The 26,204-nt window shown below is 37.0% G+C and overlaps 1 protein-coding gene across 2 annotated transcripts; it reads right to left on the reverse strand.

Moving 5' to 3' along the window:
• Positions 1-3,202: 3,202 nt before the first annotated feature.
• Positions 3,203-26,136, reverse strand: LOC135324844 (arylsulfatase K). Of its 2 annotated transcripts, none has more exons than XM_064501832.1 (8): positions 25,815-26,136; positions 22,763-22,892; positions 20,612-20,771; positions 14,093-14,375; positions 10,015-10,186; positions 8,495-8,719; positions 5,262-5,486; positions 3,203-5,175 (listed from the first exon to the last, which is right to left on the reverse strand). In XM_064501832.1, exons 1-8 carry the CDS (start codon positions 25,932-25,934, stop codon positions 4,898-4,900), a joined length of 1,593 nt encoding a protein of 530 aa, XP_064357902.1. In that variant the 5' UTR covers positions 25,935-26,136; the 3' UTR covers positions 3,203-4,897. The 2 variants fall into 2 exon arrangements, with proteins under 2 accessions (XP_064357902.1, XP_064357903.1); XM_064501833.1 differs by lacking the exon at positions 25,815-26,136 and adding an exon at positions 21,667-21,787 and having other exon boundaries at positions 22,763-22,851.
• Positions 26,137-26,204: the final 68 nt, after the last annotated feature.

Consider the following 26,204-nt stretch of genomic DNA (forward strand, 5'->3'; position numbering starts at 1 on the left):
CAGACCTTGGAAGCTCTCACCGAGACCTTCCCTGAGACCTCGCCGAGTGGGAAGGCACAGCTGGGTTTCTGGCACTGGTTGCTCTGATGGGTTCTCAGGCTGATTCACATCCTGCTGGCCTTGAGCAGTTGCAGTTTTGAACATTGGCTGAAATCTGTTTGTGCTGTGATTGCATGAGTCTGTTTCTCCCCTAAAGATTCTGGCTGTGGTTACTGCACACCTACTACTAGTGATAGATGGTGTGACCATCTGTATAGATTTCAGTGGCTGCAGCTGTTAGCATTTTTAATAGAAATGTCTGCTTTAACAGCAAGTTGTCAAGCAGGGTTTTTTAGTTCTTGTATATGTTTAGGCTCTCATTAATGTTACTAACATGGGGAAAGAGGAATGTCAGAACTGAGAGCCAATGTCAGTGGCTCTCAGTTGTGCAAGGTTTCACTGGGTCTTCGGCAGGACTTTTTGTTGTGTATTCTCAGTGACAAAACAGCATTAGGACTAAGGCTCATAATATCCAGGTTCTAGGTCTGACTCTCACCAACCTATCCAATAATCCTCAAAAAGTTATCTTCTTTCACTGCTTCACTCTTTTCTATGGGTATCATGTATTAATACTGTTTCTTATTATGTGCTCATGTGCCTTAGTTACTTGTCAAGTTTATCAGAGTCTATCCAATATGTATCTGTAGCTTCTCAAACAGTACGAGCTTCCTCCTAGACAGTTAGGCTTAACCAGGCTTAACCTGGAAAAGAGACATCATTTTCAAAACAGTAAGCTTGTGTTACAGATATTTTTACAGAACCTCATTGTAATAGTTCACATCTACTCTTACTGGTGCTCTGAAAGGGTTTTAATGGTGGGTAAAGCTGAAAGCATGCTTTGTAAGGATTAAACTTTGTTCAGTGAAAGAAATAATGGTTAAGCCTTATCACCACCTGGCATTCAGAAAAGAAGGGCTGTAAAAGACATCAAGGAGGCATTTCGTCCAGCTTTCTGATCTAGTGCAGAATTGCACATACTTTAGCTATTCTTTACAAGTATTTTTTCAACTTATTTTTAATAAATTCCAGGGAGTTTCCATAGCTACTCTAGATAGTCTGTTTTAATGTTTAACTATCCTTATAGTCAAAAAAAATTTCCAGATAGTTCAGCAAAAGATCCCTGCCTGAAAAAATCAAGACATTTCTTTTTCCACTCTCGGTGACAGGGACTTGCCATCTTCTTACATAAGCCTTACTCATATTTGAGGACTTATCAAGGTTTCTCTGTCTGATGGGTGAAACAAACCTGATATGATTCACAAGTCCCTTATTTGTATTATTTTCTTCTTGGCTGTTTACATCCGTCTTAAAATACAAAGCCAAGAGCTGGAGATAATACCCTAAGGATTCACTAGTGTTAAGTAGAATGAAATAATTACCTCGTGTCTTACATATAACACTCCTGTAAATCATCCTGGAATGATACACTTGTTTCTTTTGTCACCACATTATACTATTGATTCCTACTCAGCTTCTGGCTCACTAAAATCTCCAGACTTTTCTTTTTTTCTGCAACACTGCAGCTTAGACAGTTGTTCACCATTTTATGTTTTCCCCTTCCTTTTTATTGTGATCTTTAACAAATACATTTTGAATTTTATCTGATTGATTTCAGATCATTTTTCCAGCTCATCAAGACTATTTTGAGTTTTAGCATATTTTCAGAACCGCTTATAGCTCTCACAGGGTGCATCTTCACATATTTAATAAGCATGATGTATACTCCTGCATTCGAACTGCTTATAAAAAACAATGAACAGTGCTAGATCAAATTTCGGCAGGGCCTATTTGAGCCACCTTCCCACTTTTTGAGTAACTACTACTGAATTTACCTTTAGCCAGTTGTGCACCTACCTTATAGTACTTTTATCTAGACTCTATTTCTGCAGCTTGTTTCAAATAAGATCAGGTAAGCCTTTGTCTAAAACTGCATTCAAAGTCTAGATATATCTACTGCTTCTCTCCTACCGATTAGTCTAGTTATCCTGACAAAGAAGGCTGATGATTATTTTGATGTGATTTGTTTGTATATTCACATGGGCAGTTTCTTATCACTGCAGTGTCCTCTAGAACCTTGTATTTACAAAAATATTTCCCATTTCTATCCTTCAGTACACTGGTACCTCACCTGCCCTTGTGGAGTTCCTGAAGGTAATCGCAACAGTTCCAAAGCTAATCAGACCTGTATTTTTAGTAGTCTTAAAGTAAACTTCATGAGGCTTTGTTAACCTGACTATATCTAATTTACATAAATACACTTGAACCTATCATAGTTTCTCTTCAATGTTAATATTGCATAATTCGTTTAGTGTGATCAAAGAACAGATTTTTTCCTTTGTTAGCTCACCAAAACTTCTGTGTAGCATACCTCATTTGACTTGGGTTGTGATAGTGCAGATGCATTACCAGGAGGAAAACAGAGTAGCTGAATATTGCCACATTGTTAAATGTATCTGTTTGGAACTTAAACTAGTTCAGTTTTGTACCAGTAGAGGTAGGTTGCTTATCTGTTGCAAATTGATGCAGTATTATATTAGGCTGCCTTTGCCTTCTCTCTTTTTAATCCTTCAGAACAAAGGTTCATGCACAAAGAAGTAATACATACTCACTTTATGGTAGACAAAGTTTTGTTTTTAACAAACAGATGTTTTGTTTTTAAACAAACATTTTAAGATGACCAGTTACAAGAGAAATACTAGACTAGATATATACTGACTTAAGATCTGATCACAGTGTTCTTTCTACGGGTTAGCTCACATTCCTCTGAACCAGCTCACTTAAGGAACTGACCTCCTGAAATTCAAGTTTTGCTGTCCTAGCCAACACATTACTGGCCTTTCCATAATTATCTGGAAACCTGCTATTAACTGGAGTTTATGGGACAGCCTGTGGCACAGGAAGTTGTTGCAAGGAATTGAGGTAGGAAGGTGGGGTTGGGTTTTTTTTGTTTTTGTTTTTTAATTTCTGCCGCCACTTCAGAGTATCACAAACTGCCATTTTGTGAGCTTAACATTTATTGAAAAGTGCATTTTAAAGGCTCAGGCATTTAGAGAAAGATAACACCATGGCCACAGAACTAACAGTACCATTCTCCCTGATCATTTCTTTAAACATTCAGTCATTAAAAATAGGTGCACGCGCACACACACACACACACACACTCTAAAGGCTTACAATAATTTTATTTTGCTGTATTTTGAACAATATATTGCATTCTGTCCAGAACTTTGGAGAGTGATCACTTAATTTATTCCTTCTCTTGCTGTCTGAGCATTCACAGTGGTATATTTCTTATTTCAATTTGCACAGCTAGTTTACATTACATTGCTAAGATGTGGTTTATGTTGAAATGATTCCATCTGAACTCATTTTTAGAAAGAATTATAATGATGTACTACAGGGCATAAAGGTTTATTTGCACTATTAATTTGTTCTTTGCTCAAAAATAAAAGGAGAAAATGCTAACATAGCTGTTGGTAGTGCAAGGTTAGCCTTAACGTCCTATGACTGCACAAATATAACACAGCTAAAATATACATAAATATGTACCTAATTATAGTGTAGCAAGTAGTTTACAAAATGCATGTACAGTGCTTAGCCATCATAAAATACATGCATTTTTCATGTTTATTTTTACTAGCTTACTTTTACTGCTGAGTATTTCGTTATAGATTCCAGATGGCATTTAGGTATGAAGTGTAAAGTCATCCTGAGCTGTTACTATAGCAGCAACATCTGTATTCAAGAATAAGCAAATGCAAGTGCTGCTACAAGTATGCATTTCATTAAACGGAAGGTAGAGTTATTAGCTAAATCTTACCTTTTTGAAAACTGCTTTGTTTTTGTCACATCCCTGGAAAAATGAAACCCAGTATTTTTTATGATGATTTTTTCTTCAAGCTTCAACTGTATCCCTTCTGTATACATTTCAGGTTCCACTTCTGCACTCATTCATAACATTTACTTGCAGAATCTAAACAGCAGAATGGGGATTTATTCAATCCATTTTTGTCTTATGCTGTGCAAACACACTAGCATTACCCAGAGAACAGGTCTAGTCACAAGTTTGGTTAGGTTTGTTTTTTTTTTTTTTTTTAATTTCCAGTAGTATGTAAGACCAATTTCTGCTTCATTTTTAAACATGTTCACTGAACAGTCAACAATGCGTATTAGGAAATTCTGAACAGCAAGGAGTTCTAAGTACCAGATCCAAAAGGCAGAGATTAGAAGGCACATCTTAAAAGCACAGAAAATCACTGATGTATGAAAGGGAATGCTGACATGATAAATGCTTGACTAAACTGCATTTATGTTCAGACCAATACTAGCTGTTATCTTTTTGATTAAATTTTAACCTCTACAGCCTCTCTAAGGTGGAGGAATGTGTACTCATTATGGATTTAAAATCTGTCTTGATCCAAAGTTAGCTCCAGCACATTTCATTATAATCCGTTATAATAAACTAAATTTTGTAGTCCTTCCTTTCGTCTGTCCTTACAAATGCAAATTCCTATTGGGTTTTAATGCATAATATTTTGTGCATTTTTGCAGTAAGCTGTAATACTCCATACACGTAATTAATACTTATCCACTATCTTTCCTATATATACTTCAGTGTTACAGAATAACAACATCTGGTACAATCTAGATTTGGGGAGCTGGCTAGTTGTATAGAATGCTTTTGACTTTCTAAAACAAAGATATAATTTGGGGGGCATTTTTCCTTAAATAGCTTATATAGCACTGTAATTTTAATACTTGAAATACAGCACTACTATTGCAAATATATAATGTTTTCATATCCTCCGTTGTAGTAAATCTGGGTTTTTTTGCATAGAGTCAATAGGTTATTTATTTATTAGTGTTGCTTTTGACTGAGCCACTTGTCAATTGCATCCTCATATTTTTTTGGTTCCTTTAACCAATCTTGATGCCACCTGAGGTTGGCAATAACATTTGAGTAATTCTGACCCAGACTTTGTTTCCAATTGATAAATTGTCTCTTATTATACTCCTGAACAGAAGAAGAAACCTTTGGATAGTTTACTATAGAGTGAAGTATTTTGTCCAAGGAATGTGCAACTACTGGGAATTTCATGGCAACGTTTTTTAGCTCATCTGGATCAGCAGAAAGATCTGGAACAAACAAAAAGTCAGTTAAGAGCCAATTTACATTTAGGCAAATCAATCAGTCAATTAGGATATAACAAGTTATAACACACCAAAAAGTTGTGGTAGTACTGAATGGCCATCTGAGTACGTGATATACTTCCATTTGTCAGTTCGGAGCATGTATGTGGAAGAATTCACATTGCAGCCATGAAACTCACTTAATACCCATGGGGGCCGAGGCCTTCTAGACGACACTTCATTTTCTGCCACTTCAAGTAACAGTGGCATAAGAGAATATCCACTGAGGTTCTGCAGGACAGGAATTCTTGCTATATCTAAGCAAAGATAAACACAGTCAAAATGCTACCACAGTTACCTTGATTAAAAGAGACTAATGTAATATTACAGGTGCTTAAACAGCAATTCTGCTGCAGAAATAAAACACGCATTTCTAATTTTTCTCCCTCTGTAACACAGGAACCCAAAGATCTGCAAATAATAACAAAAAGTCCATAAGGAAATTTAACAGGTCACCTGCCCACCATCTTGATCAAAGGCAGCATCAACAGTGTCGATCCTTACAGATGTTCGCTAAAACTGATGTTAAAAACACCAGTGATGGATGGTGCTTCTTCATCTTTTTATTCATGGCTTGATACCCTTCCTTTCTGCTCTGACTTCCTCAGGTAGGATAAATAGATTGACATAAAGGACCCTAAAAGCTCCATATCCAACATGGATAGGGAATCTACCTGGCATAACCATTACTTGGATAGTAAGCATGCTAAGCTCTTGTCGAGCATTCTCCACCAGTGAATAACAAAACACTTCACAAAAAGTGGTCACTGTAGTTATCACCATCTTCCAGGTAGGGAAACTGAGGGGCAGGGCCACTTGCTCCTCTGGTAGGGCTGGAGATAAAGATGATATCATAGGTGATACCAATACAGTGCACATATGGAAAACACTCTGGAGGACACTACAGCCTACTAGACAGCCCTTGGAAGATGCTCTAACATGGACAGGCCCCCTGTATCAATTTACAGGACAAGTGTCTCTAGCTGCGAAAGATCAGGTCAATATCAGAAGTTTGCAAAGATCCCTCAGAGATATGCTGGAAAGCATAGTTGAGAATCCCACCCATGTTACATAAACTTTGGTGCTTCCTAAAAATGGAGTATGAAAGTACTGCCATTTTTAATCATCCTTCTGAACATAGCATTTAGTCATTCAAAATTTTGCATCTCGCAGAGGACTGTGGGAGTATTTTATCTCCTGTTCTACAAAGAGTGGTTACTTCATTTCTTACAATGATATCCAGTGTATATAGATTGCCCATAGGTGACTTTTTCCCTTTAGCAGCACATATCTTTCTTCTTCTCCTCTGTTTTGTTTCTACAGTATATACAGCTGTCATTAATCTGTAGCTCTTGCTCTAGTAAATAAAAAGACTTTAAGGTTGCATTTGAGTTAGCAGTAGGAAGACCTGTAACATATAAATCCAGTAGCTTCCAGTACATTGGCTAAAACTTGAACAAATACATACTGAGTCTGAACAAATGCAAAAGTGATATATGTCTTCCTCTTCTGGAATCCTACACCAGGAATGGTATCAATTGCAGTCACCACATTTTCCAAACTTAAAGAATTTTCCAGGCTGGTATCTTCAATAGCTCCAGCTTTTCCAGTGGAGCTCCAAGTGTACTGACATAAAGTCCAACAAAGCTAGGGCTATCTGGAGGAAAGGTTATGCTACGACCTGCTAAAAAATGGAAGAGCTGAAGCACTCCTGGATGAATTATCTATATCACACAGGTACTGCTGGGATCATGAACATCTGAACAACACTTTGTATGGGGTGCAGCTAACTTTAAGATCAGTAAGGGAGGGAGTATTCAGCAAAGCCTTTGGACAGTGTCTTAGGAGAGAATGCAAAGCAAAGGGATTATATTTATCATGAACAAACACTTGCAGTCTGTTTCCTCACTAGTGAACGTTAGCGTGCTGCTTGAAGGGTTAATATTTGACAGAGATGATTCTCCATGTCTTCCTGCTCACCTTGATTTTTCACCTTTTTCGACATTCAGATTATAGGAAGATAGAACAGAAGGAAAGAACTTACAGAGTTCTGGGAGAACAAAAAAGAGAAAGAGACGAAAAGGAAGGATGGCAAACCACTTTATCAAATACGTTATTTGGCAAAAAGGCACAAATAAAAAGAAAGAGATTTTAACTCTTTAAGTGTGATACCAACAACTTATATAAAGACTATATCTGGGGCACATTCCTTTATATACAGGTTCCATCTCAGAATTTGGAACACAAAAAGAAAGCCAGTCAAGTGTATGTCATTTTCAACTGGCCAACTGGTTTGAAAGTTTTGAGGAGAGGCAGGCAAATAAATTTACTTACTTATAGGAAACAGCTTAAAAGAAGATACAAAAGGGTTCTTCACTGGCTTTTACTTACAGAAGTACATTTTTATCTACTGCACCAGATTCCCTCAGGCAATTGCAGTGCACACCTGACGCTTCTTAAATAAAGAGCTTTGAAGACTGCTTTAAAAAGAAAGTTTTTTCTGATCAGTAGCCTAAAAGATCACAAAAAGATAATGCCTAAAATGGCAATTTCACCTAATATTCCAATTGCATTTATGTCTTATGTGATTTATGAGACATTCAAAAATTCACTCTTAAAAAGTAATTTCCATCTGTCTATATGTAATTTGATGTCAGTCATTTTTATTTGATTGTCTGTCCCATAACAGACATGTATCCGTCCTTATATCTTATAATGTTTGTCCAGGTCAATTGTACATTTCCTATAGAAAGGTCTTTATGTTTCTTCCACATGACCCTTTAAAAAGGAAATTCCTTTGATAAGCTAATAAAGTTAACATCCTTTGAGCTTTAATCCCATCTCTGGATGCACTTACAATGTATTTTCTATAGTAAATTGTTAGGTATATAGGATTGTTAGGTATATAGGATAGGTAAATAGGCTAGTAAGGATTACTGATTTCTAAAATATGTCTGATTGTTTATCTTATAAATACAAGAAAAGATTTTTAACAATTCTATATATAGTCAGTCTCTGTAATTGTGTTGATGATAGTAACAGTGATAAGGAACATCTTCAGCTCCTTTATTTAATTCTTATATGCACTTTTTGCATTTTTTATTAATCTGAATGCATGTTTAGTGGATCAAATGTTATTTCCAATTGTGTTAGTACTTCTAACTTGCTTCAGAAAGTGGAGACCTAATTCTGACTGTAATACAGAAGCATAATACTAATTAGTAACCGAAAAAACTTTAATTCCATTTGAAATGATGTGACTCACCAAGCATAGTAGGATAAATATCCACAAGAGATACCACATTTGATATTTGCTGCTGCTGTTTGATGCCTGGCCCCATAACTAAAAGAGGAACATGGGAACTTCCTTCATACATGCTCATTTTATAGAACTGCCGATGTTCCATAGCAAGTTCTCCGTGATCTGCAGTGAATATGATGACTGTTCTTTTAAGAAGCCCAGTATCTCTCAGAGCTGAAATAATCTCACCTGCAACAAGAAAAATATATTGAAAAAATATGTTCAGAATATTCCTTTAAACTTCTGTATACCTGCAGAGCAGCATGCAAACTCTGGAGTATCCTGTTCAAAGGCCTTGAAACTCCTCTCTCTGCCATAGAAGCCAGAGCCCAAAGACTCCAGTCCCGAACAACATACACTAGTAAATGAGGTTGCAGGGGTCTGCCTCCCAGTGAACCATGGAGGCAGCTGGAACAACAGCTGTGAAAGTTTCAAAGGGTGAGGATATACCAGAGGATGAGATGCGTTTTTGCTATGAGAACCTTTGGATAATTTCCATCATAACTAATAATAGATAGCTAACGCAACTGAAGTAAATAGGGCAGCAGAAGTCAGGATACTAGATTTAGTGTGACAGACTCTTGACGGTCCTTGTACCTAATCAGCAGGTGCATCCATTTCCTGTGCCTAATTCCTCACAGGAGCCCTTACGCTTCTGCAAGGAAGACAGGGCCAGGATCAACGAAACCAGGAATTAAGCAAAACACTTACACATCTTTAATGTTAATTCACTGAGATGATTCTTGTTCAAAGAGACTAGTTACCAACTTAAAACACATTGCTGAATTAAATCCTAGTACAGGGTTACTCTGCAACACCTTCTTTCCCTCAAGCCTGTCAGGCCCCTGTTGGTCTCCTTTCTTTCATAAATGCAAAAGATTAATCCTATGTGTCTCTTAAAAAAATCAGTTAATCATTCTAACATTGCTAAAAAACTAGCTTATTTATTCATGAATTTCATATTAGAATGCAAATAAATGCTTGCTCTGTTACTGTCACTTCTCAAACCAAGAAATAAAATATGAATTAAGACCAATTTGTATTATAATTTTTTACATATGTAGATCTTACAACAAACCAGAAAGAATTCTGAATACTTAATTAATTTTTTTCTCTTTAATTTTCACTAATATGCTGGTATACCCTAATATGGAAAGCTTCCAAAGCTCACTTATTGTTTAATCCATGAGTAGTAGTTGTCAACCATTCCATGATCAATCTCTGCATATGACATCCGTCTCCAGGGAAACTGCTTGGGCTCCCAAATTTACATTTCTTTCCAGTTTTTTTTTCTTGTTAGTACTTTTCAGCCTGCCCTTAATTCACATAGCCTTAAAAGCTATCCAGTTATTTATCATATAGATTGATTAAGAAATACCTAGAGTGACTTACTCCCACATCTGAACTGTTATTTTCAAAACCCCATATCAGCATTTTCTTAAAACAAAACAAAAAACCCCACTGTATTAGGAAACATTACCCACCAAGCATGGCATCTGTCTCTGCACACATAGCATAATAAAATGCTCTAATATTCCTCACTTCTTGCTTTGTAAACTCTCCTGTGCAATTCTTGGTGTAAGATGAATAATAGTCTACTGGATGCATCTCTAAAAGAGAAGACCACTTGGGAATTTTAATAGCTTCATATGTTACCTAAAAATAAGTGAAAATTAAATTACTTCAGGAAGTGAATTAAACATTTCTTTTTACAAACACATTTAATTAAAAACTTTAAGGTATAAATTAACAGTACTCAAGTTCTGGTCCAGGAAACACCAGCTGCTTATCTGTTACAGGGTACTGGTACCTCCTCCATACTTTCCCTCTGTTTTCACAGGTATCGAGTCATTTAGTTAGACAAGAGGGCTATAAAAATCAGCTAGAAACTAAGGCTAGGAGCCAGAAATATGTGCTTTGCCAGCTGATATCTTTTTTAAGAGAGAGAGATACTGCAGAACAATTTTCTAGAACTGTACTCCAGAGTAATTACAGAAGTATTGGCATAGTGCCTCATAAAAGGATAACTATGAACCATATGTATCAAAAAGACTGGGTGTTATATGAACCTATACAGCAACACGGAAATTTACTGGGAAGGTCTCCAGAAGGGTGGGTGACAAGTCTTCGTATCTTGATAAAAAGAATTCACCAGGGTAGTCCAATTTTCCAATACATTTCTATTTGTTTCTAAAGATGTCAAGCTATTTAGTTATAAAGGAGAGGTGTAAAATCAGTTTGAAATGAAAAAATAGGAGCCAATCAATTACATGTAACGCTAGATTTGTATATTCAAACTGGCATTTACATGGAGTTCGTGTGCTTGAGTATGAGCTTTAGTGTTTCAATCTATAACACATGTATTTTGCCTAGGCAGTCACACTTGTAAGCATTCTCTTAAGTATATAAAATAAAGTGCTACATTTAAGGGAGCTAATTACTTCTAATTTGCAGATTTAAAGTACAGATTACTACAAAGCAGAAAAGAATGTAATCTTAATATGGAAAAAATGACTTTATTAAATAATAAAAGCACACCTGTTGCTCTCATTTATCTCTAAAAAATCTCCCCTAATAATCAGAGCTGAAGCCAAGATTATGATGATGCAAGAGCAAGTTCTGATAAATAAGCAAATCAAAGACATTAGATATTTGCCCTTTAAAGTACTGAGAAACTCAAAAGTGTCAAGACATGTACAAAAGAGTACTTACAGCAGTGTGCAATATAATCCAAAAAAGCTACAGTAACATTTTTTTTTCTGTGTTCTAATGAAAATATTACAGGAAAGATATTTCACAGGCTCTAATGATATTAGTTGCTAAAATTACTCATTTTGCAGTGAGAAATATGTTGACCGAATGCGTAAATCTAATACAAAAGAGGAAGTGATTGCATGGAGCTCCCACTTGATTTGCTTTGTGCCAGTGGGAAAGCTGAGATTTCAGAAGTGAGAATTCAGAAGCAGAAAGAGTTCTCCAGGCTCCAGCTGGTGACCAAAGTCTCCCTCCCGACTTTCCTACCTATCACCTGCCCCAGTTTCAGATCCGTATAGGACAGGTTTTAGCCCAGATATGGTAAAGACAGCACTACTTCCTATTCAGAGATATATACTCAATTCTCCTTTATCCCTGAGAAATGTGATACTAGCATACCTCCTGTAGTAGAAGATACAGAATAATACACTTAGAGCTCCGATAAAGGTTCCCACTTCACACCATCAGTCTGGTCCTGAGTCCTGCTGGAAATCTCATCTGTGAGTCAGCACTGGCACTCCTGCACCAAAGCTGACTTCACAAACAGCAGCTCAGGTGTCTGGGCAGCATGCACCCTGGGCTGCAGGCACAGCTCCATGTTTGGGTTGGCCCTACACGTTCACAGCACTTCTCCCTAATAACGTAACTAAGACACTTAGTGTCCACATGGCTCTGTGCAGCACAAAAATAATCAGATCCAAGTGTACCCTAAAAGCATTACATCCTCATTTACTGGTGTAGCACCTAAAGTACCAACCCTTGCTGAACTGAACTTGGATTTGCCCAAAGGCAGGTCCAATCTCTGTGTCTCTGGTATGGATAATTAAGAGCTGTCTGGACAGTCACATGCATAGTGTGTACATCTCTGCAGCATATGATACCTTTGACTGCACTGGGCCATATGTTCCAATACCTACAAAGCCCTACCTCCCACAACTGTCAATCTCTCTTGAGTTACCCAACAGGTACATGAAGTCCTCTAAACAGCTGGCAATACAGCAAGAGTTGAAGTGCCCACAACACAGTGATAAAACCCAGATTTGTAATACTCAAAACAGACATATCAAACACAAAGTCTCCTTAGGGCCTATAGGAAAATGGCTACAAGAAGAAATCAAGCAAGATTAAATCATGGCAGACAACTGCTTCAGACATCCTCCCATCACTGAAGGTCCTTGGATACATTAAGTCACATTTTAGATTCATCAAATGGTATTTATTAGCTGCTTAAGTTGTAATGGCAGCAGAAAGAGTCCACCTCCATCCATGACTGGTCAGAAGATGGAACTCTCTTCTATCGGACTAGGATCTAGTTTTAGGGATTCACAAAATCTCTATGCTTCCTTGTTGTAACTCATATCTAGGAAGAAAGCCACACGCCCCAGAAAGGTGCCAGCTGGTGCAAAATGCAGCAGACCATCTGCTTAGCAACACAGGGTTTCATAAACATACCATGCTGATACTCCACTCTTTATTAGGTCCCCAGTAAACATATAATTTAATTCAAGTTCTTCATCCTTGCACTCATATTTCTCCATGAGATTGATCTTTGTTATTTTCAAAGATCGCTTCTTCCAAAACAGATACATTCCAGTTGAATCAGCAAGTCGTCAGTAAATGATAATATGTGGTTCATGTAACTGGATATGTATACATAGTGGTGGAAAGGACATCAAGAAATGAGGAAGGTCAAGTACCTCACTGGGATTAATTTTAACACTTGTCAGAGAGGTTATAGTTAATCTGTTCTAAAACCCACTGAAAGAAGGTACTACCACTTCCTGAGAAACCTCTCTCTGTCCTAGCAGTTAGCACCTACAAAGTTTTCCTTAATATCCAATCTGGATCTTGCTTTCTGAAAAAAATATGATTCTTTCCTGCTCTTTCTCTCCTCACAAACTTCTGACCATTGTTAGAATAAAAGAAACCACATCTTTCAACCTTAACTTGTATATCCTTTTTTCTAAATCTCTGTATTTTTGTTGCACTTGGATAAATAGATTTTGCATTTCCCCAAGTAGAAAAGGCCAAAAATGTTATATAAACTGTGTATGTTTTTTGAAGTAAGTGTAAAATCTTTTCAAACCTAATTCTCAGTTCTTCAACTACAGAAAATCTAATGCCTTTTATGCAGTGAAAGCTCTGGTAATCTATTTATAGTTCTGTGACAGATGAGGGCACCTGGGGACCACATAAAAGACAGATTAAAAATGTTTACTTCTCCTTTAGGATGGAATGGTATCTGTTGGCTTTGCACATATGCAAATAATGGGACTGTTCTGCATTCTAAAAAAACTGAAAGAGCTAGAAAAGTAAAGAAAACAATTAACAGAAAAGACAGACTTAAATGGTGCATTACGGCTTCAAGTTCGAGCTTAATAGTCCAGGCAAAGTCAATCTCTCACTATAAAAATCAGACAGACTGATTTCATATAACATCATTTATAACAAGCAGTGTATGGAATATGTTATAAACAACGAGCTTGAGATCATTACTGAGTACAGGAAATATTTCATAGTTTAATATATAGTTTAATATATATTTCTAGCCATTGAACCACAAATTTCTTTACTGAATCAGTGACTACTGCCAACAGACCTTTTCCTTTCCCATAACCAACAGAAATTCTTCACTTCTATTTGTTCAGTCTTTAATTGGAAACCTAGTATCTCATCCAAATATTTCTTACAGTAAACTGAAATATGAAAATTGGGTCTGAACTGGAAAACTATTATCCTGTGAGGAATAAAATACCTTTCATAATACAGTTATAAATGAATTTATACTTAAATTCCATCTTCACATACCTTTTCAAGCCAATAGGGGGACGTTAAAAATGTAGAGGATCCAAAATTTTCTCCTGTAGAAGGTGATGGATATGGATGTGGTAAATTTAATCCCAAGTAAAGAACAAATGGTTGAGTAAAGTTAATGGCTTCTTCCTTTATCCAATTTACTGCTTTATCAGTGTTCTGCCAGTCTGCTTCCATCACTCTCATACGCGTCTTACTACCAGTAAGATTGACCGTGGGTCTCCCTTCTTGTCGGAGCAGGAAGTCAACATCCCTGGTCCAGGCTTCCACACGGTTACTAAAAACAAATATGCAAGATACATATTCAGTGAAAAGTGGTTTCTTCTCTTTTCCTCCAAGTAAAAAGAGTTAAGAATTCCAGATTAACTTGTCCTACATTTGTAGCTGCATTCTATTTGTAACTTCTATATAAAAGAAATTGTTACTACGTTAACCAAAAGCTTTGTATATTTATAGCTTTAGTCATATATTTCTGCCTCTGAATCTTCTTTCTTTTTTATGATAACTTCATGTCAGAATGGTTCATCTTCCTGCCTCTGCAAGATAACATTCAGAAATAGCACCTGCATCTTGTTGACCTTGCTCCATATTTTGCCATTGATTCATATGCCATTTATCTGGTAAACAGGGCCTTGGATTTTTGTTATTCAAAAAAGTCCTTTGGGAAGTAACATGCCTGGAGTAGCTGCCTTTAGAAGCAACAATTGTCTTCTGAATTGTACTTTTATAGCTTTTTTAAACACTATCACTTAGGACAAAAATCTGTAACAGGGATTTTTCCTGTACAATTCCTTTTGATGTAGTCGACAAATAGGGAATAGGGAATAACAGAATAGGGAATAACAGAGGAAAAAAGGGTTTAGGGAGAAATGAAAGGGGGAAAAAAAAGACACCACTTTAATGATAAAATATTTTTGGAGCAGATTTTCTAATATCATTACAACTGTTGCCTCTCTGAAACACTCAGAAATCTGAGCTGCAGATGTCCGTATTTCTTTGCCAGAGTGAATGACACCAAAACTGTCGTAAACAAAGGTTGGAAAGAAACACTCAATTTAAAATCTCTACTAATCTTCACTTTGTTCATGGCAATTTTAACATCACCATAGAAATGATAAAAGAAAATATGAAACTGCTCAAGATTTGATCATGTACTTTCATTAAAACACATCATTATCTATATTTAAAGAACATCAAACTGCTTTCGTGCTCACAGGAATTTTACCAGTATATTTTTAACTTCCAGAAAAACTACTAAGTTTATCTGTAACAACAAAAAATATTTTATTGTTTGAATGCCTCGTTTAGATTCACACATGCTTTCAATATAAACAGGCTTAATCAAATTACTCAGAACAAATTTAATTAGCTAGACCACCTACAGAGAAATATATATATTTGATAAATATATATTTGATAAATATAAAAATCAGATGATGGTAAAGGTTTATGTGTGTAATGCCAAACTGCATCTAATGTCATAATGTTGATTTATACAGAAAAATACATTATTTAGGCCACAGACCAGTCTGATCATCCACTCAGAGTGAGGTTAGGACAAAGCTAAAAAAAAGAAAAATGCAAACCAAAAAAAACCCTCAGACCATTCCCCCATTCTGGAGCAACACAGACGACGTCTTGACACATCCAAGAAGAAAAGTTATCCTCAAGGAGAGGAGGAGAAAAAGATATGCTGTAATATGTGTCTTCGAAAGACTAGGTGGAGGGGTGAAAAAAGGGGGCAGTATTAAATTCGACCTTCAAATTTAAACAGAAGGAGCAAGGACTTGACAGGTAATTATTTAAAATCTTCAAAATTAAATCCCAACTCTAATGAATCCCAGCTCTAATGAAGGGGGATCATATCTCCCTCGCTAGCAGACAGTTCTCTAAAGATAACAAGCATAGAATGGATAAAGCCAATAAGAAATAAAGGATGGGAAAATAACAATGTTTAACAATGAAGATAAGGCTTAATGAATTACTGTTATTATTAATCTAAGTGAAAATAATTATATAATAATCAATGCCTACATCTATTTTAATTCTTACGTGAAAACAGCCACTAACATTCAAAAGGACAAATGCAGTCTTTTTAACAGATAGGCAGCAGAGGTTTCACATATTTAATAGTCAAGAGACTGAAGATCTAGACCCTTCTCTGTATGTATGTAAGTATGTACATTTATATGTATTTCTTTGTAAGTATTTCCTAGCAGCCATTTTCCTCAAATCTGATTAATCATCTTACAAATAAATCACATTCAAATGGATACTTAGTATATTTCATTATGTATTTCTATTTTTACAATATGTAAACTTCCATATCTAAAGAGAGGATTTATTTGTCTTTGCAATGCACTATTTGCAAGATCTTAGGAAAAAGCAAAATCCATTTATGCCATACAGCTAAACAACTTAATAACTTAATATTGCAGCAGGAAAGTTAACAATTCTTTTTTATTAGGTAAGTATCTGTGTGGGGTGGGGGAGCGGTGTTTTTTGTTGTTTAAGCAAAATTCACTTAAGATAAGTTTCTAATGAGATAATACTGCCCACTGTGTGTTGTCAAATCTTTTTTTTTTTTTTTTTTTTTTTTGGAACAAGCTGGTCTCCACTGAATCTAGTATCCATCTCATGCTAGCTGAACTGTTCTATCTCCCTTTGCTAGTCTCCTTTTTAACAAGAAATTAAAACAACGGGACACTTCTAATTATTTCAACAATGAATAGACACCTTCATTATAACTATTCCACACTATTTATAGATTACTTAATTAGCTATGTAGGATTTTTAATGTCTGCACAGATGCCATGCTAGAAATGAGATGCACAGTTTCTCTGACCGAGGAATTTTATTTGCAGTTTTTATTTTTTAAATGAAAGAAAAATGTGTAAGCTCCCATTTTCATATTCCTCTTGTGTAGGCACAGAAGGGCTGACTAACCCTGTATTTGTTTTAGTTTATTCTCAACCTCCACCCACATTTATTCAAGTAATAATAAGGGCTTGATCTTGTTAAGTACAGATCTCAAACTCTCACTGAAAGGCAAGTTAAAAAAAATCAGAAATTTGATAAGGACCTAAGACAAAAGATGGTGAAAGAAAGTGCAACACCATATACTTCACAGTATCTTTCTGTTACCTTTGAAGTATCTACGAATTCAACCTCATGAGACTAAGAAATATGTGATCACATTATGTGATTATATGGTTACATCATAACTGCAGTTTTCATTTAATAGAAAAAGTCAACTCTTCAAAGTAATAAAAGCCCATAAGTTTTATGATATGACTGGAATTTGAAAGACGTCACAATACTTGCCTAAGCCTGCACGAAATTTGTAAGAACTTCTACTATAGATATGAACTTTCCTGTACATTGCTAGAGGATGTCGACATCCATATACATTGCTTTGTGGGACTCAAACCCCATTACTACAGCAGATAAATCTATACATTGCAGAGTGAGAAAAATCAGAGTGCATGGTCATGACGCCATTGATATTGATGCTGCTACAGTTTCGCAGAACCTTGAATTGACTTAATCTATTTCTCAATCTGTAGAGATTTGTAACAGAAATAATAAAATTGGTATGAACAAAAACATGCAAGTGTGAAAGCACCAGAAGAAATAAGTATGAGAGCAAAGTTAAAGCAATGGCATGCATCAGTAGCCAAGGACATGAATGACAGCAGTAAAACAGGTAAACACTGAGGAAGATGCTGTCGGCATTGAGACCTCAGTGCAGATGACTTGTCACCAGAACTCACACTCCAATAACAGAATGGCAAGAAGGTTATAGTGCACTATACCTGCCATTCCTCTTCCTGTTATTCCAGCACAAAAACAGAATACAGTCAGATACCCACAAATGAGGAAACTAAAGTTCCTGAAGCATGAAGTAAGCAAGACTTCAAGGCAAAATATCACACTATAACAACTTTTGACTCCTAACAGGTGTAAAAGACCTATGCACCCCACTTCATCATTGCTGATCAACAAGAAGCCAAGAAACACACCAAGACCTCATCAGATGGCATCCCTTGTCCTATCGCATGCAAGTAAGTAATCCTGTTCATACTACCTGGACACACATCTTTGTTTTTTCAAGTATGTATGTGAGTATGAGATTGTGTGTGGGCACAGTCTACTAACTTAGAAAGTTAAACAACATAAAAATTACCTTCCTCTTCTATATAGTCGTGCATTAAGGGTTTTTTTAAAATTTGTTCCAATAAAATAAAATTCTGCTGAGTACTAAGGACTATATATTTTGTTCCACTTTGCACTCCCCACCTGAGAGACTGCACTGAAGCAAGACTCTTCTATAGTCTTCAGCTCAGACAAATGATAGGAAGGTTTTCGAAATCCAGATATTTATGTGTGACCAACCTTTTTTTCAGTGCCACCTTTTGTTCCTGTAATCATCTGAATACCCAGGACATCCTGGAATTATTTAGAACTGTTCTTCTTTAAACCTGGAGTGACTTAAGATTAGAGACAAACATTTCAAAGTTATGACATTTCTTCTATCCCTGTGAAGAGCAGGGTGAGTGCCTGCTATACCATTTAAACAACATGAAATTTTCTCTGCACAAAAGTGCAAGAGTCTGTACAATAATGCAGATAATTTTCATTTTTCAGAGTAATTTTTATTTACTGAAAGACTGTGCTAGAAATGCCTAAGAATGATGCACCCACAGAATCACTTGTGACTTGCATTACTAAATAGTACAAAATCTGACCCCTTGCTTTCTCAAAGAACAGTTCTGTAACAGGCACCTCACAGTATGTTGTTAAGATCAACTACGCTCTTCTAAATGGCACAGATGCCTGGGGCATTCACAACAAGGCATCTTTAACCTACAAGAACACAAACAACTGCAAGCATTCATCTTACTGTTCCCATTATGTTCCTCACTGATAGCAACAGAAAGTTTTCTATCATTCAAACAAACAAGCACAAAGAGTCAAAATAATATTATAAGCAGATGACTTTTAGCATGTTGTATATTTAATTGTTTCTTACTGAAAAAGAGAAGTGTTAAGGATAATGCAGTCTTCAATTAAGATTCTAGAGCAAAAGACCTGAGGAAGAAAACCCATTTGTTCATAGCTTAGATGGGATGTTATTAAGCAGAGGTGTAGACAGAGACAACAGAGAAACATTAGCAGTACTTAAATATATACACTGTTTAGCAAAGAAAATAAACATGAACATCATAAGCTTTTGCTGCAAGTCTATACTTGAATAATCCCTTATTTCCAGTATAGACTTGCCACTTGGGGAAAAAGGAGGAAAGGAGGAAAGGAGGAAAGGAGGAAAGGAGGAAAGGAGGAAAGGAGGAAAGGAGGAAAGGAGGAAAAAGAGGAAAAAGAGGAAAAGAGGAAAAAGAGGAAAAAGAGGAAAAAGAGGAAAAAGAGGAAAAAGAGGAAAAAGAGGAAAAAGAGGAAAAAGAGGAAAAAGAGGAAAAAGAGGAAAAAAGAAAAAAGAAAAAAGAAAAGGGAAAAGAAAAGGAAAAAGAAAAAAGAAGAAAAAGAAAAAAGAAAAAAAGAAAAAAAGAAAAACAGAAAAACAGAAAGCTTTTCCTTCTGTTTTTTGTCATCCGAAACTGGAAAAGGTTTATTAATTTAGGCAGCTAAATTTCTTCTCAAGTGGGTAATATTTATAAAGCACTTTGCAGATGAAAAGCAGTGTGTAAATGCTACATACTACTAATTACTAATGTGTCCTTTCAATTTCTGATTGCTCATTTTACCTGGGGAAGGGAGGATATTATAATCTGAAGGCACCACCAGCTTAATATCAAAGAAGAAGGTACCCAAATGGTACCTATCATTAATATTTCAACAGTGAACATCATTATTAGTAAGGCAAATAGAGCATCTTCAAAAAACAACTGCACAGAAGGAAGCCACTATATTTTGTCCCAACTATCCAGACACATTATGCTTATTACTTTTTGAACATAATGCAATTGGTCCCTAAAGGTGTAGATATTTTTCATAAATTGCTTTCATTCTAGTCTTATGTTAAAAAAAAAACACTTTATAGTATTAGATGTCCAGTGTGAGTCTATAAAAATATATAGCCAATCTCCAATGTTTTGTGATTGTACACTTAACACTCAAATACTATTCTGTATTTTTTTCTATTCTGTTTTTCCTACACTGCTAATATAATCAAGCCAAGAAGTCTCAAGGAAAGGCAAAAACCACTTCTGCGTTTCCTTTGTGAGCAATACCAACTATTAAATATAACCTTCTTTCATGTTGGGCAAAACCACAATTTTGATCTTCATCTTCCAGACAAAGGTAAAAGACAAAGTGCATCGGCATGAGATATGTTTGCATCTGCATAAAGTTGCAGGACAGAACTTTGCTAGGTTCCTAACACAATTCCTCTTAAATGAAAGCTACTACCATTTCAGAGACAGAAGCCACTCGCCAAACTGTTACATGATTTATTCATTTGTTTCCATACCATGAGAGGACAATCTATCTGCTTACCTCACTGAATGATGTCCAGAAATATAGTCTAGTTTCCCATACTTCTGTGTGTGGTAGCCATGCTTCTGCATGAGATCCATCCACGTTACATAACCTGGATCTAGGCCTTTGAAGTTATTCCAAGATTCAGTTAAATGAGGGAAAAGACCACTCCACATAGCTGGAAAAAGAAAAGATTTCTTTTTTTTTGTAGCATAACTGGTACTTTCCATCTAAAAATAAGATGAAATAAAATGAATATACTTGATAATGGCAACCTTCTTGTTATTTTAAAGGTGAAAAGTTTACATTGTGAGCCAATAGAACAGGGAATACAAAGTTCTAATATCCTGAATCTTATTTTCATCATCGATCTGAGTAGCAAATAACATTTATTAAATAATCCCCAGAAGCCTCAATCATGGAACAAGGTCCCATCTTTCTGGATGCTGTACAGTCATTAAATCAAGCTTTTTCTCTAGACAAGGAAATATGTTTATTGACTGCAGAAAAAAATTCCACAGTAGTACAGATCCTGACAAAACTGTCATGTATTCACATTTGCTTCAGAGCATCATCTCCCCTCACTTTAGTTAGATTTTTTGTGAATTTAAATTTAAGTATGTTTGTGGAGAGAATTAGAGTATATTATTTATATAAATATTATATGCTCTTAGTTTTACTATTTTTATGTAATCTACTTCACTGCCAGGTGTTAAAGCAAAGGAAATTATTAAGGGAGAGGCCAACAAGAAATGAAACCGAAATAAGAGTTGCAAAGGAACTATAAGAGAAGTTATTTTACTGAAATCCCCTAACTGTTTCTTTGCAGCTGGTTAAGAATGGTTTACTCTTCCCAATGATAATTTAAGAGTCAAAGGGAATCCTAAAATGAAACTAGGCTATTCTATGAGCAACGGAAATGTTCTGTAAGCACTAAGAGTGTAATCCCATACTATGGCAATACTCTTACTCTCCTTGCCTACTGTCCACAATAAGGCCTCAGATCAGCCTCAAGTCTTCCTTGGCCACCTCCTCTTCTACTATCATCTCTGACCCCTCCACGATAGACATACCCTCAGTTCCTTGCAGGTCTCCAAGCTACCGGGTAAACAAGAGATACCCCCTTGGTTCAGAGCCATGCTTGTGATGACCATGATCACGCTGAATTCTCTTCCTCACTGCGAGCACCAGCTGCTATTTTCACAAAAATTTTTGAAGTTAAATAACCTAACAGGAGATTACTGTTCTTAGCAATTGAAACTGGCTAAAGGCTCAAAAATCACTAATGAGAAAACAACACACGGACCAACAGCACATTCACATAATCTCACTCGCTTAAAATGTGACCCAGAGAAACAAAAAGGGGTACTAGGTTATGCATAACTGGAATACAACACTAGATTTGACAGCATGTTTCTGCTGCAGTCAGGACAGGTTGCTTCGTCCAATGCAGGCACGAGAAAAAGGGGGATCTCTTCAACTGTAGATGAAATTTCATTTACTTCACCTCTAGAGGTCTTTGCAACAACTAAAAAGGCTAGAAACATTTTAAGATGTAACTTTTGATTCAAGAACTACTAAATTTCCAGCAATTGCACATAGGACACTAACTCTGACTGCAGCAAGTCAAGAAAAATACTGAAGTATTCAGTTAAAGCTATTGAAAGACACATTATGTATTTAACAGAATGTTTGGAATAAATGTCACTTGAAGGTACTCCTAAAAGCTACTCATTTATTCAGCTGTTATTATTTAATACTTTTTCCTGACAGCAGGAAAGAGATTTATTACCTTTGTACTGGGAAGGGACAGTAGTTCTGAATGCAGCTTCAGCACTGCAGCAGGCAAGCTGACAATTTCAATACAAATACTGAAGATTTTTAGAAAATACTGAAGCTTCAGAGAAGTTTGCAAAGCAATTTGGGAGCTAAGAAGTAGTTGGAAAAAGAAAACAAGAAGGTTGAAAGGAAGAAGCATGAGAAGCAGAAAATAGAAAGGGCCCAAATATCAGAAGACTATATAAATTCAGAAATACACTAATTTGGGTCTTACTAAAAAACAAAACAAAAAGACCCAAAACTGAACTATGCCCATCATTAGGATACATTTAAGTTGACAAGCCCAAGAATTTATCATTTTCTTTTATTAAATTTTTTATTTGGTCCTACCTGCACGGGAAGGACAACAGATTGGAGAATTGGTATAGGCATTGAGAAAGATGGTGCCATACTTCTTCATAAAATTTATGAAAGGCAAGGCCACAGTCTGATTTCCCGGATAAAATGTCAAGCGTCCATCCTGCAGTCAAACAGAAAAAAAAAAACCTATGTAATCAGCACTACCCCAAATTATTGCCTACAGTAATTCTCACATTCGTTACTCTGCAGCGGTATTACTGAAATGCTGGCAGTTCTACTCAAGTATGGAAAAGAAAGTGTTGAGAAGGCTATACCTATAGATAGCTGTACTTCATAATAAAATTATTTCCTTTGTACTGCTATATGCATTCTAAGCTCCAATTTTTGCAGGAATTGTTACTCTTTCACCATCCTACCATACTGCATTAAATAGAGATAGACATGGAAAAAAATTAAAAGAAGTCATACAGTATCCTGATGCAGACTTGTGCACTGGTATGTATGCCCGTCTGTGTGTCTCACCAGAACTGTGATCCTCAACCCTCTCCTATTCCACACCACGCCTCTGTGAACTTATTCCAAACTACACCTGGGAAAAGTGATTAGCAAGCTGAAGGGAGGCTATTCTCCCAATTGAAATACAGTCTACAATGGCTCCCTTGTGATACTTTACTGACCCTTCATTTTATCCATTTCTTTAGCTATGATTTTAAATCAATGACTGCAAAAGTTCTGAGGGTTTTTTTTTTAATAAATACTTCTACTGTGTAAAATTTAAAATGTTGGGAAACTAGGTAATTGTACACAGCCTTGTTTTAGGTCACTATCTTTTTCCATTACTTGTGTCTCTTCCCTTGGTTCAGTAAGACATCTTGACTCAGCCAGTCTTAAACTATACTGCTCTTCAGTGAAAGGACTGTTGACAGTGAACCTGCAAAGACATTAATAGAGCTCCCTAGCAACTCTAGGCACCTGAGTAACCCTCCCCTAACTTTGTGACAGTAGCATGAATAGCCACGATATAGCTTATGGGTAGCTTAAAGGTTGTGTTTTGCACAGCATTTAGTTTGCAGGAGCAAGTAGGCAGGCAGTGGAGTGCATCAAACTCAAGCTACAAATTCACCAGCTACTGGCTCATTTGTACCAAAGACTACATACAAACGTGTACAAATCACCACATCAGCCTCTGTACCATAAATGCCAACAGACAAATTCTTACCTCTAATACATATAGTCAGTGGACCAACCTACTAATTACTTTAAATTATCTTATTTTTATTAAGGAAAAATAGTTCACATATCAGAAACCACAGTAAAATAGCTGACAAATGATTGTTACTCTGTGGTAACTTACTTATGTCCACACACCGTCTACAAGCATCACCAGCCTACAAAAAACGTTCTGCAGGCCATGTACTGAGCAAGCCTGATTTGGCACAACGGGTTCCTGATTTCTGCTGGACCCAGTAAGCATCATTGTATGACTTTCAGTACAGAACTGCACAGTGACTTTTACTGTATTTTTAATGTGAAAAATGTGGAAAAGAATTACTCAGTGAGATATTACCTCTTCAACAGAAAATATTTAGCTGAACTACCACTTTTCTCCTGCTGAATCATAACCAAAAATCAGCAGATATGACCAACAGCAAATCAAAGGAGTTGCCCCTTGAAACAAACTGGCCATTGATAAAATCCCCAAATCGAAACTATTATGAATCTGGCAATTGTTAGTAAATAATTATTTTAGTAAAAGCTGAAAATCAAAAAAAAGATCACACATTACTTTTGAATGTAAAGAAAGCTTATGTTCTCACAGTAAAATAATAATCAAAGAATACAGTGAAGAGGAATGAAAGGAAATAAGGAGATGTAATATGAAAGCTATTGCTTTATCTTTGATATCATGGCAAATAAGTATTTTAAGAAAGTGTTTGAAGAACGATAATACATGCATTTCCCAAATACTTGGGAAAAATAGTTCCCAAGAATGAGAAGCAACATGCAAAAAGGCAGGAAAGTGCTCTTTAGTGTGTAATCAAGGACGGCATCCTGAGCTGACTGGGAGCTAAGTGTTGATTTCTCAACAGCAAATGAGAAGTGATAGGATGTAAAAGACCTTGGATGTGAAAACAAGGAGCTTATATTTAACAGAAAGGTGAGAATCAGATGACACCCCAAAAGCAAGGCTTTCCTCAGAGTAAAACCTTGATAAAAACATTGGCAGCTTTCTGGACAGATAGATCTCTTCTGTGTAGTGATAAAAGGACACAAAAAATCTTGCTTATTCTTTTCAGATTTAGTTAAAATTAAGAACAAAAATTGTAAAATAGAATGTACTACCTAAAATTCCATGCAAAAATGTAGATGTACACCCTTAGTTTATATGCTTTCTTTATATAAAATGACCAATAGTTCTGAATGCAAAAATATGGCCAACTGTGCTGTCCTTAACCATAAAAATATATTTAGTATATGTATTTGTGAATGAAAAAGATATTCCTTTTTTACCACTCTGTGGGATTAAAACAAATTTATGAGTGTAATAAAGCCACTAGAATTTATAAAAACATCCCTACTGGTTCCTATACAGTTTCAGCTGTAAAAACTCATCTGACAAATTTATAGTAATATCATTTGTACGCATTAAAAGTCTGACGATGATGCCCACAAACGATGCCTGAAGCTTCAGCAGATGATGCCCAAAAGTTTAACTCAGTGATTTTATTTGTGACTATAAACAACCTCCCTCCATCCCCTGCGGAAACCTGAAGTTCTTAGAATTCCAATGGCAAAAACAGCGCCTTTCCTCTTGCTTTTCACGCCCCCCAAAAGCATTAGTTTTACGTGTCGGGTCTGCTCACTAATTGCCGCCCTATCGTACAGTCCCGCGGACACGTCTCCAGGCGCAGCCAAGCTGCGGAGACGAGCTTTACCCCCGCTGACCGCCGGAACCGGTCACGCAGCGGTTTGGGACCATTTTAGCGCATCTTATCAAGACGGCGATTTCCTGCACGCCCAGCGGGCGGCGCCGCCGGACAGCGGAAAACGGCCGCGCCCGGCCGCTGCCGCGGATACTCACGAAGGAGTCGCAGGCCACCAGCACCACGCTGGGCCGCGGCGGCCCCGCGGCCGCCAGCCGCCCCGCGGCCAGCAGGAGCAACGCCAGGCCGCCCGGCCCCGCCGGCCCGCCGCCGCACATCGCCCCGCTCCCGGCTGGGCGGCGAGGCAGCAGCGCCCTGAGGGCAGCCTGAGGCGCCCCGCTGCCTCGCAGCGCTCCGCCGCAGGGCCGCAGCCCGGGCACGGGACACTCCCCGCAGCCACCCGGCGCCCCGGCCGCGGCGCCCTCCGCCCCCCCAGACTACAGCTCCCGGCGTGCCTCGGGAGGGCGGCGCCCGGCGCGGGGCGGTGGGACTGCAGCTCCCAGCATGCGTCGGGGAGGGGCGGGGGCGGCAGGGCCCGAGACGGACCA

Source organism: Dromaius novaehollandiae, chromosome Z (genome assembly GCF_036370855.1).
Source record: "Dromaius novaehollandiae isolate bDroNov1 chromosome Z, bDroNov1.hap1, whole genome shotgun sequence".
Classification (NCBI taxonomy): Eukaryota; Metazoa; Chordata; class Aves; order Casuariiformes; family Dromaiidae; genus Dromaius; species Dromaius novaehollandiae.

Coding starts and splice junctions, on each gene's coding strand:
- LOC135324844 (XM_064501832.1), bottom strand. CDS start 25,934: ATGTGCGGCGGCGGGCCGGCGGGGCCGGGCGGCCTGGCGTTGCTCCTG. Junction 14,376..20,611: donor TCTGGACATCATTCAGTGAG/GTAAGCAGATAG, acceptor ATTTGTTTTTAG/TAACCGTGTGGAAGCCTGGA. Junction 8,720..10,014: donor AGAGACAGATGCCATGCTTG/GTGGGTAATGTT, acceptor TTCTTGTTGCAG/GTGAGATTATTTCAGCTCTG.